This window comes from Engystomops pustulosus, chromosome 3, assembly GCF_040894005.1.
Source record: "Engystomops pustulosus chromosome 3, aEngPut4.maternal, whole genome shotgun sequence".
NCBI lineage: Eukaryota > Metazoa > Chordata > Amphibia > Anura > Leptodactylidae > Engystomops > Engystomops pustulosus.
The window spans coordinates 187,229,362-187,246,787 of record NC_092413.1 but is presented as its reverse complement, the minus strand read 5'-3'; the positions used below and the strand labels follow the sequence as shown (position 1 = coordinate 187,246,787).

General features: G+C 45.5%; 1 protein-coding gene across 1 annotated transcript in view; it reads right to left on the bottom strand.

Moving 5' to 3' along the window:
• Positions 1-13,809, bottom strand: part of SPHKAP (SPHK1 interactor, AKAP domain containing) — a 164,268-nt gene extending 150,459 nt beyond the window's left edge. Inside the window, exon 1 of the mRNA XM_072143340.1 lies at positions 13,369-13,809. Within this exon, the coding sequence (XP_071999441.1) occupies positions 13,369-13,391 (23 nt within the window). The 5' untranslated portion in view covers positions 13,392-13,809. The remainder of the gene's footprint in view (positions 1-13,368) is intronic.
• Between the last annotated feature and the right edge of the window lie 3,617 nt (positions 13,810-17,426).

Sequence of the window (17,426 nt, the reverse complement as noted above, 5' to 3'; positions counted from 1 at the left end):
AGAGAGCTGCTGCTGCTCAGGGAAAGCGTTAGGGTGTTCTATTAGCTTACTGTTAGGCAGGAGTGATTCTCAAAGAACCCAACAGCCCTTCTTAGGGCTACAATAACGTTCTACTTTTTTTATTTTAATTTGCATCTTTTACCATTTTGTGAGGAATTAGCAGGGGGACTTGCTACCGTTGTGTTTAGCTCTTAGTGGCACACATATCCATAGCAAAGACCGAAGTGGGAAAATTCAGTAGGGGTTGGATTTCTATTAGGCAATAACTCAGTGTCATCTCATCTGGCATAGTACTGTGCTTCCTTTGATACTTGGCTAGAAAATAGCCATAGGAGAATACAAACAGCTTCTTGAAGCCTACAGTAGCGTTCTATATATTTGATTTCTGGTTGATCTGCTGGTGGCTGTAGTTTCTGCAGTGCATGTACTTGCCAATTCTGAGCAATTTGTAGTGAGACTTGCGACCGCTGTGTTCTGCGCTTAGTGGCGCACATATCCATAGCAAAGGCTGAAGTGGCAAAATTCAGTAGGGGTTGGATTTCTATTAGGCAATAACTCAGTGTCATCTCATCTGGCATAGTACTGTGCTTCCTTTGATACTTGGCTAGAAAATAGCCATAGGAGAATACAAACAGCTTCTTGAAGCCTACAGTAGCGTTCTATATATTTGATTTCTGGTTGATCTGCTGGTGGCTGTAGTTTCTGCAGTGCATGTACTTGCCAATTCTGAGCAATTTGTAGTGAGACTTGCGACCGCTGTGTTCTGCGCTTAGTGGCGCACATATCCATAGCAAAGGCTGAAGTGGCAAAATTCAGTAGGGGTTGGATTTCTATTAGGCAATAACTCAGTGTCATCTCATCTGGCATAGTAGTGTGCTTCCTTTGATACTTGGCTAGAAAATAGCCATAGGAGAATACAAACAGCTTCTTGAAGCCTACAGTAGCGTTCTATATATTTGATTTCTGGTTGATCTGCTGGTGGCTGTAGTTTCTGCAGTGCATGTACTTGCCAATTCTGAGCAATTTGTAGTGAGACTTGCGACCGCTGTGTTCTGCGCTTAGTGGCGCACATATCCATAGCAAAGGCCGAAGTGGCAAAATTCAGTAGGGGTTGGATTTCTATTAGGCAATAACTCAGTGTCATCTCATCTGGCATAGTACTGTGCTTCCTTTGATACTTGGCTAGAAAATAGCCATAGGAGAATACAAACAGCTTCTTGAAGCCTACAGTAGCGTTCTATATATTTGATTTCTGGTTGATCTGCTGGTGGCTGTAGTTTCTGCAGTGCATGTACTTGCCAATTCTGAGCAATTTGTAGTGAGACTTGCGACCGCTGTGTTCTGCGCTTAGTGGCGCACATATCCATAGCAAAGGCTGAAGTGGCAAAATTCAGTAGGGGTTGGATTTCTATTAGGCAATAACTCAGTGTCATCTCATCTGGCATAGTACTGTGCTTCCTTTGATACTTGGCTAGAAAATAGCCATAGGAGAATACAAACAGCTTCTTGAAGCCTACAGTAGCGTTCTATATATTTGATTTCTGGTTGATCTGCTGGTGGCTGTAGTTTCTGCAGTGCATGTACTTGCCAATTCTGAGCAATTTGTAGTGAGACTTGCGACCGCTGTGTTCTGCGCTTAGTGGCGCACATATCCATAGCAAAGGCTGAAGTGGCAAAATTCAGTAGGGGTTGGATTTCTATTAGGCAATAACTCAGTGTCATCTCATCTGGCATAGTACTGTGCTTCCTTTGATACTTGGCTAGAAAATAGCCATAGGAGAATACAAACAGCTTCTTGAAGCCTACAGTAGCGTTCTATATATTTGATTTCTGGTTGATCTGCTGGTGGCTGTAGTTTCTGCAGTGCATGTACTTGCCAATTCTGAGCAATTTGTAGTGAGACTTGCGACCGCTGTGTTCTGCGCTTAGTGGCGCACATATCCATAGCAAAGGCTGAAGTGGCAAAATTCAGTAGGGGTTGGATTTCTATTAGGCAATAACTCAGTGTCATCTCATCTGGCATAGTACTGTGCTTCCTTTGATACTTGGCTAGAAAATAGCCATAGGAGAATACAAACAGCTTCTTGAAGCCTACAGTAGCGTTCTATATATTTGATTTCTGGTTGATCTGCTGGTGGCTGTAGTTTCTGCAGTGCATGTACTTGCCAATTCTGAGCAATTTGTAGTGAGACTTGCGACCGCTGTGTTCTGCGCTTAGTGGCGCACATATCCATAGCAAAGGCTGAAGTGGCAAAATTCAGTAGGGGTTGGATTTCTATTAGGCAATAACTCAGTGTCATCTCATCTGGCATAGTACTGTGCTTCCTTTGATACTTGGCTAGAAAATAGCCATAGGAGAATACAAACAGCTTCTTGAAGCCTACAGTAGCGTTCTATATATTTGATTTCTGGTTGATCTGCTGGTGGCTGTAGTTTCTGCAGTGCATGTACTTGCCAATTCTGAGCAATTTGTAGTGAGACTTGCGACCGCTGTGTTCTGCGCTTAGTGGCGCACATATCCATAGCAAAGGCTGAAGTGGCAAAATTCAGTAGGGGTTGGATTTCTATTAGGCAATAACTCAGTGTCATCTCATCCGGCATAGTACTGTGCTTCCTTTGATACTTGGCTAGAAAATAGCCATAGGAGAATACAAACAGCTTCTTGATCTTGAAGCCTACAGTAGCGTTCTATATATTTGATTTCTGGTTGATCTGCTGGTGGCTGTAGTTTCTGCAGTGCATGTACTTGCCAATTCTGAGCAATTTGTAGTGGGACTTGCGACCGCTGTGTTCTGCGCTTAGTGGCGCACATATCCATAGCAAAGGCCGAAGTGGCAAAATTCAGTAGGGGTTGGATTTCTATTAGGCAATAACTCAGTGTCATCTCATCTGGCATAGTACTGTGCTTCCTTTGATACTTGGCTAGAAAATAGCCATAGCAATAGGATAGCATTGTTTGGTTTTAAAAACTCAAAAAAAAACAAAAAACACAAAAAAAAAAAAAAAAACACAAAAAAAAACAAAAAAAAGTAAAAAAAAAAATAAAGTTATAACTCTCATTTTAAAAATGTTTAACCCGAGGGCTAGGGGTAGAGGACGAGGGCGGGGACGTGGGCGTCCAACTACTGCAGGGGTCAGAGGCCGTGGTCCTGGGCGGGGTGAGACACCACCTGCTGATGAGGGAGCAGGGGAACGCCGCAGAGCTACACTCCCTAGGTTCATGTCTGAAGTTACTGGGACTCGTGGTAGAGCACTGTTGAGGCCAGAACAGTGCGAACAGGTGATGTCGTGGATTGCTGACAATGCTTCGAGCAATTTGTCCACCACCAGTCAGTCTTCCACGCAGTCCACCCATGTCACCGAAATCGCCACTCCTCCAGCTCCTGCACCTCAGCCTCCTCCCCCCCAGTCTGCCCCCTCCCAGGAAAATTTGGCATTTGAACCGGCATACTCTGAGGAACTGTTTTCTGGACCCTTCCCACAGTCACAAACCACTTGTCCGGTTGCTGCTGAGCAATTTTCCGATGCCCAGGTTTTCCACCAGTCACAGTCTGTGGGTGATGATGACCTTCTTGACGTAGTGGAAGTGTGTAAAGAGGTGTCCGACGATGAGGAGACACGGTTGTCAGACAGTGGGGAAGTTGTTGTCAGGGCAGGAAGTCCGAGGGGGGAGCAGACTGAGGGATCGGAGGATGATGAGGTGACAGACCCAAGCTGGGTTGAGAGGCCGGGTGAACACAGTGCTTCTGAGACGGAGGAGAGTCCTCGACCTGAACAGGTTGGAAGAGGCAGTGGTGGGGCCAGACGGAGAGGCAGGGCCAGAGCTGGTGCATCAGCGCCACTGTCAACTAGTGAAGCTCCCGTGGTGAGGGCTCTTGCGGCGAGGGCTAGATCTTCAGAAGTGTGGAGGTTCTTTAAGGAAACACCGGATGACCGACGGACTGTGGTGTGCAACATTTGCCAAACCAGGCTCAGCAGGGGTTCCACCACTACTAGCTTAACTACCACCAGTATGCGCAGGCATATGAATGCTAAGCACCCCACTCAGTGGCAACAAGCCCGTTCACCTCCGGCCGTGCACACCACTGCTCCTTCCCCTGTGTCAGCTGCTAGTCAGCCCCCTGCCCAGGACCCTGCCACAAAAACCCCATCGTCGCCTCCACGATCCTCCACAGCATCCACCAGCGTTCAGCTCTCCATACCCCAGACGCTGGAGCGGAAACGCAAATATAGTGCAACCCACCCGCACGCCCAAGCCCTTAATGTGCACATCTCCAGATTGCTTAGCCTGGAGATGCTGCCCTATAGGCTAGTAGAGACCGAGGCCTTTCGCAACCTCATGGCGGCGGCCGCCCCTCGGTATTCGGTCCCCAGCCGCCACTACTTTTCCCGATGTGCCGTCCCAGCCCTGCACCAGCACGTGTCAGACAACATCATCCGTGCCCTGACCAACGCCGTTTCTGACAAGGTCCACCTGACCACGGACACGTGGACGAGTGCTGCCGGGCAGGGCCACTATATATCGCTGACGGCACATTGGGTTAACTTGGTGGAGGCTGGGACCGAGTCTGACCCTGGGGCTGCTCATATACTGCCGACGCCGAGGATTGCGGGGCCTACCTCGGTCCAGGTGTTTCAGGCCTACTATGCCTCCTCCTCCTCCCACCCCTCCTCCACCTCCTCCTCCAAACTACCATCCGTGGGCACGGCGCCATCAGTCGGTAGCTCTAGGCACAGCAGCAGTGCCGTCGCTAAGCGACAGCAGGCGGTGCTCAAACTGCTGAGCCTAGGCGACAAAAGGCACACCGCCCAAGAGCTATTACAGGGCATCACGGCGCAGACTGATCTGTGGCTGGCACCGCTGAACCTCAAGCCGGGAATGGTTGTGTGTGACAACGGCCATAACCTGGTGGCGGCTCTGCAACTCGGCAGACTGACACATGTGCCATGCCTGGCCCATGTGTTAAATCTGATAGTGCAGCGTTTCCTCAAGACATACCCCAATCTGTCTGATTTGCTCACGAAGGTGCGCCGCATCTGTGCGCATTTCAGGAAGTCCAGCCCAGATGCTGCCACTCTCAGGGCAGCGCAGCGCCGCCTCCAACTGCCCGCTCACCGACTGTTGTGCGACGTGCCCACGAGGTGGAATTCAACACTGACCATGTTATCCAGAGTTTACCAGCAGCGCAGAGCGATTGTAGACTGCCAGATGTCAACTTCCACCAGAACTGGTAGTCAGGTCAGTCAGCTTCCTCAAGTCTACAATGAGGAGTGGACGTGGATGTCTGATATCTGTCAGGTGCTGAGTAACTTTGAGGAGTCAACACAGATGGTCAGTGGCGATGCCGCCATCATCAGCCTCACCATCCCGCTGCTTGGCCTGTTGAAAAACTCTCTGGTCAGCATGAAGTCGGAAGCTTTGCGCTCGTCACAAGAGACGGGGGAAGAATATTCCCTTGTTGATAGCCAAAGCACCCTGAGGTCTGTTTCTCAGCGCATATCGGAGGAGGTGGAGGTGGAGGAGGATGAGGAGGAAGAGGAGGAGAATGTTGGCGAGACACAAGAGGGGACCATTGTTGAGTCCTTCACTGTTCAGCGTGTATGGGCAGAAGAAGAGGAGTTGGAGGAGTTGGAGGAGGAGGAAATGGACAGTCAGGCCAGTGAGGGGAGTGAATTCTTACGCGTTGGTACTCTGGCGCATATGGCAGATTTCATGCTAGGCTGCCTATCCCGTGACCCTCGCGTTCAAAGAATTTATTCCAGCACCGATTACTGGGTGTTCACTCTCCTGGACCCACGGTACAAGCAAAATCTTCCCACTCTCATCCCTGGAGAGGAAAGGAGTGTGAGAATGCATGAATACCAGCAGGCCCTGGTGCACAAGCTGAAACAGTATTTCCCTTCTGACAGCGCTAGCGGCAGAGTGCGTAGTTCTGCGGGACAAGTAGCGAGGGAGAGTAGGCGAGCAGGCAGCTTGTCCAGCACTGGCAAGGGTACGCTTTACAAGGCTTTTGCCAGCTTTATGTCACCCCAGCAAGACACTGTCACCTGTCCCCAGTCTCGGCAGAGTAGGGCTGATCTTTACAGAAAGATGGTGAGGGAGTACGTAGCTGACCATACCATCGTCCTAAATGATCACACAGCTCCCTACAACTACTGGGTTTCAAAGCTGGACATGTGGCACGAACTGGCGCTCTACGCCTTGGAGGTTCTTGCCTGCCCTGCCGCTAGCGTCTTGTCCGAGCGGGTTTTCAGTGCAGCTGGTGGCATCATCACCGATAAGCGTACACGCCTGTCGACTGACAGCGCTGACAGGCTGACGCTTATCAAGATGAATAAAGCATGGATTTCTCCTAATTTCCAATCTCCAGCAGGTGAAGGAAGCTCAACCTGAATAATTTATCCACTCCTCCTCCTCCTCCTCATTTTCCTCCTTCTCCTGCTCTTTGTACAGTAAAGCAGAGGAAACTGGCTATTTTTTGACAGGGCCCACTGGCTCTACCTATAGTACTTTATGCATTTAATTTTTCTGGAGGGCCACCTACCCGGTCCTCTGTTTGAAACAATTTTTGTGAGTGCCACATACAGGCACTCAATCTATTCCATTTTTCTGGAGGGCCACCTACCCGGTCCTCTGTTTTAAAAAATTTTTGGGACTGCCACATACAGGCACTCAATCTATTCCATTTTACTGCAGGGCCACCTACCTGCTCCTCTGGTTTGAACAATTTTTGGGACTGCCACATACAGGCACTCAATCTATTCCATTTTACTGGAGGGCCACCTACCTGCTCCTCTGGTTTGAAACATTTTTGGGACTGCCACATACAGGCACTCAATCTATTCCATTTTACTGCAGGGCCACCTACCTGCTCCTCTGGTTTGAACAATTTTTGGGACTGCCACATACAGGCACTCAATCTATTCCATTTTACTGCAGGGCCACCTACCTGCTCCTCTGGTTTGAACAATTTTTGGGACTGCCACATACAGGCACTCAATCTATTCCATTTTACTGGAGGGCCACCTACCTGCTCCTCTGGTTTGAAACATTTTTGGGACTGCCACATACAGGCACTCAATCTATTCCATTTTACTGCAGGGCCACCTACCTGCTCCTCTGGTTTGAACAATTTTTGGGACTGCCACATACAGGCACTCAATCTATTCCATTTTACTGGAGGGCCACCTACCTGCTCCTCTGGTTTGAAACATTTTTGGGACTGCCACATACAGGCACTCAATCTATTCCATTTTACTGCAGGACCACCTACCTGCTCCTCTGGTTTGAACAATTTTTGGGACTGCCACATACAGGCACTCAATCTATTCCATTTTACTGCAGGGCCACCTACCTGCTCCTCTGGTTTGAACAATTTTTGGGACTGCCACATACAGGCACTCAATCTATTCCATTTTACTGCAGGGCCACCTACCTGCTCCTCTGGTTTGAACAATTTTTGGGACTGCCACATACAGGCACTCAATCTATTCCATTTTACTGGAGGGCCACCTACCTGCTCCTCTGGTTTGAAACATTTTTGGGACTGCCACATACAGGCACTCAATCTATCCCATTTTACTGGAGGGCCACCTACCTGCTCCTCTGGTTTGAAAAATGTTTGGGACTGCCACATACAGGCACTATCCAAATTAAATTGTCTCCATAGCAGCCTCCACACGTTGTCTCCATTGCTACCTCCAAAAGTCGTCCATATAGCTGCCTCCATACATCGTCCCTTTATCAAACGAGGTGTGTCAGGCAGAAATTTGGGTTGTTTTCATGGATTCCACATCAAAGTTGTTAACTTTGTCACCACCCTGCTGTGTAATCCCCAAAATATACTGGCAAACTTTTACCATTTAGGGATATTATTTCAGCGCTTCTTGCGCATCTGTTTACATTCCCCTCACCCGGCATATCCTAAACTTATAAGAACGCTACTACACTTGATCTTATACAAAAGGTTCTTAGAAGTGCTGTTTGGGGAGTAGCCTAGAGACAGGGGCTTGGATTGGCGAAAGCTCGCCTGGCAGCGGAACGCCAGCTCCATGCGCATCATGCGCTTCTTGCGCATCTGTTTACATTCCCCTCACCCGCCATATCCCAAACTTATAAGAACGCTACTACACTTAACTTGGTGCAGGCTGGGACCGAGTCTGACCCTGGGGCTGGTCATATACTGCCGACGCAGAGAATTGCGGGGCCTACCTCGGTCCAGGTCTCAAAGGCCTACTATACCTCCTCCCACCCCTCCTCCACCTCCTCCTCCTCCGAATTACCATCCGTGGGCATGGCGCCATCAGTCGGTAGCTCTAGGCACAGCAGCAGTGCCGTCGCTAAGCGACAGCAGGCGGTGCTGAAACTGCTGAGCCTAGGCGATAAAAGGCACACCGCCCAAGAGCTATTACAGGGCATTCCACATCAAAGTTGTTAACTTTGTCGCCACCCTGCTGTGTAATCCCCAAAATATACTTGCAAACTTTTACCATTTAGGGATATTATTTCAGCGCTTCTTGCGCATCTGTTTACATTCCCCTCACCCGGCATATCCTAAACTTATAAGAACGCTACTACACTTGATCTTATACAAAAGGTTCTTAGAAGTGCTGTTTGGGGAGTAGCCTAGAGACAGGGGCTTGGATTGGCGAAAGCTCGCCTGGCAGCGGAGCGCCAGCTCCATGCCAAGATCCAACTAACATAGTTTTAACTGCAGCACCTTTAATCTACTACTAGTTCACTGCCTCCATACATCGTCCCCTTATCAAACGAGCTGTGTCAGGCAGAATTTTGGGTTGTTTTCATGGCTTCCATGTTAACTTTGTCGCCACCCTGCTGTGTAATCCACAAAATATACTGGCAAACTTTTATCATGTACCGATATTATTTGAGCGCTTCTTGCTCACCTCCTTTGGTTCCTCTCTGCCACCCATTGGTTTGAAGCCTGAGTCCATTTAGGGTATGTCGCCATGACACTCTCTAGCCTGCTGCCGCTGCCTCTGCATGCCGTCCCCTATAGTGTCAGGGTCAATTATTGGATGTTTTAGATGCTATCTAGCTTCATTCTGTCACTCTGTCATGGCCATGCTGTTGCCCATAATTTTGGCATAATGGTGCGATTATGCAGCCTCAGAGGCATCCATGCATGCTGCCCCTGCTGTTTCCTGTCCATTTCCGTGGTGTTTCCATCCTTTTCTGAGGTTCCCAGGTGTTTGGCCAAGCTTCCCTGTGCAGAGCCTTGGTCCCCTTGAAAAATGCTCGAGTCTCCCATTGACTTCAATGGGGTTCGTTATTCGAGACGAGCACTCGAGCATCGGGAAAAGTTCGTCTCGAATAACGAGTACCCGAGCATTTTAGTGTTCGCTCATCTCTAGTAGGGAAACTTCTGCGGGATACAGTTTTTTCTTTCACTTCAAATTAATAAAGATGATCTGGGGCAATGGGAGGAGTCAGAGAAATTAATTAAAAGAATGAGTCGTCTCCAAGTTTCAGTAGGCCCCTGTGTGACACAGCCTCAGTGGGCCCCTTTGCAGTGAACTCACGTGGCGGCAGTAAAAAATCAGAAACTATAACAGTCTCCTATTCCCTAAAATATTCCCTAGTTTATCATCCCAAACAGACCCCTCATGATTATTTTATATAAAGCCCCCCTCACCCCCTATGGATTCTATACATACGGTCCCCCTTACCCACATTGATTCCTATATGCCCAGTGCTGGCACCGGCCCTGGGTACATTATCCCTCCAGGACCAGTGAAGCTGCAGGTTGCTATCATTTATTTTTATTAACTAATGCATGGAAAACCCATTTTACTCTTCGTTTTCCAAACTGTGCAGCTGTGTCTTTGGGAGTAAAATATACATTGCTTCTACTAAAAAAAAACATAGAAATTTATATTTTTATGTAGAATACCTTTGAGAATATTTTATCATGGTGGATGATCCCTCCTGAGCTTCTTGGCTCTGGCATGCAGTATTTTGGGTAATTTAGTATGAACTACTGCACAAATGTTTCATATTTCACAGGATATGGCATAAATACATGATAGATGTGGGTCCTACCTCTGACACTCTAACCTATCTCGAGATCGGTCGTCCACTGACACCGTTCCCACAGCTGAGGTGAATGGACAGTCTGCTGTGCATGCACATTCACTCTCCATTTGGGTCTATGTATAGGGCGAAAATAGCCAAGCAAATAGACTTGGGTACTTTCATTGCTCTCTTAGACCCCAAATAGAGAGTGGCCACTCATGCAAACTTTAGGTTCAACCCGTCCATATGAATGGGGCCAGCAGATCCGCTTCTAAAGTGCTTTACATATTAAATGGTTCCCGCCCGCCGTGTATTCATGGCGCGCGTCGGGTCCCGGTGCATGTAGAGGGCTCACGGGCTGAGCCCTCTCCATAGCCAATAAGTCTTTGCTGCATATTGCAGTAAAGACTTACAGGTAACACCCGCGATCGGTGCGGCGCTGCCATCATGCTGAGGATTGTCGCCACCCATGATGCGTCTGAAAATGCCCGATCTATCAAAATATAATAACGGTTTTTCACTGCATTTAACCCCGTAACGGAAAATAGCGCCCAAAGTTGAAAATGGCACTTTTTTGCTATTTTGAAAAATATTGAAAAAATATATAAAGTGATCAAAATGTTGTACAGTCCTAAAAATTATATAATTGAAAACTACATCAAAATTCGAAAAAAATGACACCACCCACAGCTCCGTACAACAAAGTATGAAAAAGTTATTAGCGCCAGAAGATGGCAAAATCTCCCCAAAAAAATTTGTACAGGAGATTTTCATTTTTGAAAGTGTATGAAAACATTATAAAACCTATACAAATTTGTTATCCCTGTAATCATACCGACCCAAAAAATAAAGTAGACATGTCATTTGGGGTGCACAGTGAAAGCTGTAAAATTCAAGCCCACAAGAAAATGGCGCAAATGCGTTTTTCCACCATTTCACTGCATTCGGAATGTTTTTCCTGCTTTCCAGTACAGGGCATGGAATTATTCAATATTAACTACCATCAATATGAAGTGCAATTTGTTACACAGAAAACCAGCCATCACAGAGCTCTTTACGTGTAAAAATAAAAAAGTTATAGATCTTTGAAGGTGGGGAGTGAAAAATGGAAATGAAAAAACAAAAAAGGGCCTGGTCGTTAACTGGTTTAACATGAGAATGCCCCTAATGTATTTATTACTTTAATAGTTTTCATTGTGCCTACATTTCCAGCATCAGTTTAGACACATTAGGGGGCATTGATTAATTTGGGTACAGGGTGGTGCAGGAAATGTGCTATAATTTTCATTTGGATGTAAGTTTGTGGTGCAAGGGATTAATGATTTGGCGCACAAACAAAAAGGTTAGAATTACCTCCCCATTCATGAAGGTGAAATACAACTCCCTAGACCAGATTTTAGCTGCTGTAATTGTGCGCCAAAAACTGTGCCACAAAAGGAGTCGGGAAACTAGAAGCGCTAGAAAAGTAACAAATTTAAAAGCGGCACCACAATTTTGTGCCCACAAAAAGAATAAGTTGTGAGTTTCAGGAAACAACCAAATATGAGGTGCAACAAGGGGAAAAAATTCTGTTAATAAATGTCCCCCATTGTCATTACTCATGTTGCTTAGTATAGTTCCCAATCTATATTCTATGTCTTTGACATGTGGGAGGAATACTGAAATAATTGTAGTACCTGGATGAAACCAACACAAACATGTGGAAGGACATAGCGATTGTTTTTGGTCAGATTTTCCAGGACTCCACCAATGCAATGTAACAGCCCTAGCAATGGAGCTACCATAGTCATGTCTCCAATATTCTCGCGGATTCCATAGACGACCATGACAATAAGTAGTTGTTTTTGACTGAAAGAAAATGTTTTTGACTGAAGGATGACACCTTAGTTCTTCTGAGACAGCATTTTGGTATGGCTCTTATCAAATCTCTATGTACAGAAAGGACCACGGGCAGCCTTTCAAACCGTAATCCCATTATGCTTTTTTTTTCTTAAACAACAAGACAATGCAAATTGGTAGGGAAACTTCTGCGGGATACAGTTTTTTCTTCCACTTCAAATTAATAAAGATGATCTGGGGCAATGGGAGGAGTCAGAGAAATTAATTAAAAGAATGAGACAGGTGGAAAGACGTGATGTGGCCGCACGTCCACGACACAAAGAAAACTGTTTTCAAAGCAAAGAATTGAGATGAAAAAGAGTTATTTATATTTTGCAGAGAACTGTTCTCAGCTCCTGGGATAAATGATTCATGGAACATTCATCTATTTCTTTCATCCTTCCTTCAGACATCGCTACCTTGGGTATATAATCACATTTCACGCCATGCAAAAGGAACCTAGAGCTCCAGAGACGGATACACATGGACTAAATACCTGGTGCTTGATATTTGCTTGACTGAGATTAAAACCTTTGCAAATTGTAGTCTATGCTTCACATTACAGTTTATGGATTGTTGGTCCGGAAAGTGGGAAATGTATAATGGGATTTCGATCCATTTACCTCTCAAAAGAAATGTATGGAATACTTCGGTTGAGCGTTTGGCACCAGTCATCTGACTCCACGAGAGCATCCTGCCATAGGAGCTAATGCTCTATATCAGCACAGCTTGATAAATGACTTTCCAATTACTTGGCATGAGAGATATTGACAGGTTGGAGTCAACTAGCAGAGAAAAGCAGAACTGTAACAGCACATTCCACATCGGATTGTTTCAGTAATGTAAATAGGGAACATATGTGAGGTACGATCTCTCTTGGAAAACGTATTATGATTACATCCGTAATAGAAATTCCAACCAAATATTCCATTAATGTAAAGCTCAGGTTTTCAAAAAACCTCAGACACGATCAAGCTGTCGACACCGGGAGAATTTTTTTCCCCAAATATCCTAAATAAATACAGGAAATTCTGTGACCCACACGGAACACTGAACAGGGGATTAGAGCCCTGGGCGCAGACAGTCTTTAATTTTTCTTTGCTATTAGATGTAACACGATCCTCATAGCTTTGACTACTTGTGCACACGACTACGTACAGAGAACTTAATCCTATAGGGATGCCATAGGTTTAACAGAATGCACTTGCTACTCCAAACAGCTGGAGTTGGAATTTTTAGGAACACAATTTTTGTCACTTAAACTGGATCAAATTTTAGAGAATTTAGATATGAATAAAAAATAGAGATATACAACGAAACAACCAAAATGCCAGATAAAATAATAATTGCAGAAAAAGCTCCGTTTGCACAAATGATTGGATATAGAATGTAGTAGGTATGAATAAAAGTGAAGTTTGCCAAGTTTGTAATGAAAAGCCAGAGATGAGTCTTACCTGTGGGATGCACAGGAGCACATCTTCAGGAGGACGACATGTGGAGCTGTGGAGGTGCAGAACAGCCGGGATGACTACACAGTATTACAGCACAGGGTACAGAACCACTTCAAGCAACTCTCTCTGCTGCTAGCGAAGCTTTACTGAATCCTCAGATACAGGAGCAAAGCCACTCCTTTCATCTACACACAGATGAGTCACAGCAGAAGATGTGAGCAAGGCAGTTTTCTTTAACCCTTCTTGCAGCCGGATATATAGGAATGCAGCAGGAATTTTCAATGTCACCAGTCACCGCAGTAGAAAGAATGAAATGGAGCGGCTGCGATCTGATGTCAATAGCCACAAGGTGACCCTGTGATCGCTGGACGCTAATTCACAGAAATCTAAATGGATTTTAAGGAGAATTTGATTTGATGGATAATTCATCATAGACGCGGTGTTAAGTCGCGCTCGCAGATGATCTCACAGCGAGGGGCTCTGCGGAACGATGAACTGATAAACTGCTCAGAATAGCGATAAAATCCATTCACGTTTCATTTATATGAAGTGTGGCTTAACCTTCCGCCCTTATTACAGATTGCATATTGACCTATTGAGCAACATGGTAAATGCTTGACTTATTTTCAAGAGGATTTGTCTATTTATAGACAAATCCTTCTATTATCTGTGAAATAACAATTTGGATTTTCCTGATGTATCTTTTTAGTAATAAGCATTTTTTTTCCCAACACAAACCAACTTTGAAGCATCACATTTTAACGACCCTTTATTTACACCCCACCTTCTAAAAGTGGTAACTTTTTTTATGTTTCAGTGCATAGAGTTGTATGAGGCTTGTTATCTGCAGGACAAATTGTACATCCTAGTGTCAAAGTGAACCTGTCACCAAGAAAGTCATTTTCTAATAGCCTATGCCAGTGATGGCAAACCTTTTAGAGACCGAGTTCCCAAACTACAACCAGGACCGACTTACTTATCGCAAAGTGCCAACACAAAAATTTAATTTGTGATTTATACTCCTTTCTCTGTCACAGCTTTCATTGATACCAGCACCCTGAGGACACCAATAAAGCAGAAAATAGAAGAAATTTGGATGATCATTGTAGTTTCCCTCCAGGGTCCCATAGACAGGAAGAATTGTCAGGGCCGGAGCAGGAGCTACAATGATAATCCAGATCTGTCCACACCTTCCCAGAAGTCCCAGGTAGAGCTGTCACTTAAAAATAGCTCTGTGCACAGCAAGTCCTGGGCTGTCTGGGACTGCAGGAAGATACCTGGAGTCATCTCTGGTGATGGCCTGAGTGCCCACAGAAAGGGCTCCGAGTGCCACCGCTGGCACCCGTGCCATAGGTTTGCCACCACTGGCCTATGCTATTCTGATTTTAGAAATGCCTTTGTCAGCATTCTGAATCATTTCATTACTTTATATAAGTTTAATTCACATTACCTGGCTCCTTGTCAGCAGCGTGTAGTGAGCCCCCGGAGTGGTAGCTGCTGCCTGTGTCTCCTTATGCATTCTTCCACTCTTCCTCACCAACCAGTGTGGAAAGTGTCAATGCATGCGTTTTGTAAACGCAATGGGGCTCTTTACTTACGCGGTAGCTGGTGTTCACCGAAAGTGCATTGTCCACGAAAATGCCCTTTGCCGTGATTCAAAAAGATTGTGCACCCGATATCCTGCATGCGTCGCTTCCCCGCTCAGGTCCGACAGAGTTTATCTTGTTCTTAGTGGTGCATGTAAGTACTTGCGCTTGCGATACAATTTGAAAGTTAAATCCTGCGCCCAGTCCGAATCAGTCGGATCATCCGACGGCTAATCCCCCGATTTGTGTTGCATGGAAGCCAGCAACGTCGCACCAAAAACTGATTGCGTGCGACACAATGCCAGCACAGACAACTGTTAAATACCTGTCCAAGCAACACACCCTTACTCCCTGAGACCCTTACTAAATGAGCCCCAATGTTGACAGCAATGTAATTAGGCAAATCTCTTCTCAGTAGCTTGAAAACGCATGTGTTAACGCAAACAAACCACAACGTGTGAACACAGCCTCATCACCTCTCTCAGCGGTGGATATCTGCTGCATAATGCAGCAGACACCCACCATTTATGGAAAGGGCTCAGCTCATGAAACCTCCTTATACTCCCTTAACAATTCTGCACAGTAATAGTACAGTGAGTGTCATTTGGGGGGGTTATGTCATACTTCAGGTTATGCCTATTAGAAAATTATGCATAAATTGACAAATGGGTGTTACAATTTAGGCTTGTGTCCCTACACACTGTGGAATTGACCAATCAATGTTGATAGTATCAGACTAATAACCCAGCTGTCAATCTATTTATAAAAGAGAAATAACAGAGAAATTACAGAAAACTGAGTTTGAGGAAACACAATGTTCCAATTTTATTAATAATACAAGTGTTTACTTAGACAGAAGTGTCAGTAGGAGACACAAATCTTCTTTAACGAGATGTTATTTCATTCTTATTCACCGAACTGGGTAGTTCTATGCAGAATTGTTGTAGAGGAGACAAAACGCTTTTAACAAAATTTTTTTATTACTAATGAAGTAATTATCATAATGAAAGGAAACCTACCACTTGTAAATGGTCGTTCTGACCCTCACTAACCTGCACATAAGTGGAGCTGAGCTGGTGTAGGCACATATTTTGGTTAAACAAAATGGATGGATTATAACTATAGATTCTTATCTTTTCTAATAACCCACTCGGCGCTTGTCTCTACATCACAGCGCTTGGGCATTAGCATACTAGGGGGAGCCGGTAATGCGCATGCCCTAATGCTCCTGAGGGTTCGGTGACGTCACCGGCTCTCAGGAGCGAAGAAGGGAGGGTGTGCTGTGACGTAGAGATTAAGATAAGAATCTATAGTTATAATCTATCCATTTCGTTATATTTTTAACCAAAATATGTGCCTACACCAGCTCAGCTACACTTATGTGCAGGTTAGTGTGGGTCAGAACGACCATTTCCAAGTGGTAGGTTTCCTTTAATATCTCATATTGCAGGAAGTATAGAAACATTATTACTGTTACTATTGTCCCAGGCTGCAATGATCAGCTGTAAGGTGTCTGTAATGAAGCTTCATTGATTATCCTTGGTCCAATCACAGCTAAAAATTTTTAAACTAATTTTGTCACTGGGGCAAAAAAAACATTTTTGTCTGGAACTGCAATTATAAAATATATGAGTTTCGACTTACATACAAATTCAACTGAAGAACAAACCTATGGAACCTATCTTGTACGTAACCTGGGGACTGCCTGTACTTGGTGGTCCTGTGTTAGAGTACATTCACACGCAGTATGCCCGCCGTGCGGGCATACCGCCGTGTGTTGGAGAGGAGGAGGAGGTGACCCCTCCTCCCTCCATAGATAAAACTATTTTATGAACAGTGACAGTCAGTAAGAGGCTCCTTTATCCCTGCACCATAATAACACTTTGTAGTTACACACAGCAGTAGGTAAGGCAATGTGAAATATGGGACTGTAGGAGAATTATATAGGAGATAGACAGATAATAGGTAGATGGATGATAGAAGATAAATATGAAAGATGATATAGATTTATAGATGCATAAATATAAAGTGGATTATATATAGATGTAACCCCTACTGTAGAGGAAGCTGCTGCTGCAAACCCTGGTGCTGAGGGAAGTTGGACTACATATCCCAGGAACACTTGCTCCTTCCTGCCCCCATAGCAGGACATATAGCAGGGGCAGGAGGGGCCAGGCATTGTGGGAGAAGGAAAGAGAGGAGGCAGCCATAGTGGAGGCCTCATAGTGGGAGCCCAGCAGTTGTTCAGAGCCACACAGAAGCTGCCCTGCATGTAAGGAGGATCCTGCCAGCAGCCCCACAGCTGCCCCCGCTCCTGGACTTATGGATTACAGTCAGAGCCAGGTAAGTGCACCAATGTATTCCACGCGAACTGGGCCCCAGCGTATGGACAGGGTTAATGCCTGGCGAGCAGGGTATGACATAGAGTCTAAGGGATAGTTAGGTATAGAAGTTTGTATTTCAACAGAGACTGTG